A 797-nucleotide genomic window follows, 5' to 3' on the forward strand; every position below is an offset into this window, starting at 1 on the left:
TCGGCATCGCCGGGAGCACCGAGTCCAGCCCTACCTCATCGGCCGACCCAGGGCCCCTCTTCCTCCTGCTCCTGCCTCCGCCAGCCGCGACCCCCCAAGGGGGCCGCGGCGGGCCCGGCGGCCACGAAAGACCCCACCCCACCCGGCGGCCACCGCCCGTCGACATATTGGCGCAGCGCCCTGCAGCGGGGACGTCGCCCTATCCTTTCGATCGGGCCGCACCTCCGGGAACAGAGACACGGCCCGATCCGTCATGTTCTTCTTCTTTCTCCCGGCGGATAGCTCCACGATTGTGCTCGCTGCCTCCTCCCGTTCCCTCATCCATCCCCTCCTTTCCTTATTCGACTCCTCCTTCTCTTCCTTCCATTTGCATTCTTTGCTTTCCCAGCCTTTCCTTTCGGCAGTCCACTCCTTCCTCTCCATATCTCATTTCATACCTTTGCTTTCCCATTCCTTCAGTTCCTCCTTCCTCCTATCCTTTGCATCCTTTCTTCTTTCCCACCAATCTTCCCATTCGCCAATTCTTCTTTCCAAGGCCTCGGTTCTACTTTTAAAGACCCTCGCGGTGTCCTCGCAGTACCTCCTCAAGTAATTTCCGTGCCCATTGATGGTCGTCCTTTCTGTCTTGCTCATTCTCTTGTTCCTTGTGGTATATTCCTCGATGAGGCTGGCACTTTCCCGGGCGAAATCCACCCGGGCGAGCACAAATTCCCGGTTCTTGCGCTCGTCCATCGGGTCCGGCCAGCCCTCACTTCCTTCCTCTTCCGACTCCGCTTCCATGTCTTCCTCTCCGCTTT

General features: G+C 58.8%; 1 protein-coding gene across 1 annotated transcript in view; it reads right to left on the reverse strand.

Moving 5' to 3' along the window:
- Positions 1-426: 426 nt before the first annotated feature.
- LOC116847130 (cilia- and flagella-associated protein 251-like) overlaps positions 427-797 on the reverse strand; it is a 946-nt gene continuing 575 nt past the window's right edge. Inside the window, exon 2 of the mRNA XM_032821794.1 lies at positions 427-793. Coding sequence (XP_032677685.1) covers positions 427-793 — 367 coding nt within the window. The remainder of the gene's footprint in view (positions 794-797) is intronic.

Source organism: Odontomachus brunneus, unplaced genomic scaffold, assembly GCF_010583005.1.
Source record: "Odontomachus brunneus isolate Ranch 3 - 2012 unplaced genomic scaffold, Obru_v1 Obru_scaffold_074, whole genome shotgun sequence".
NCBI classification, from domain to species: Eukaryota; Metazoa; Arthropoda; class Insecta; order Hymenoptera; family Formicidae; genus Odontomachus; species Odontomachus brunneus.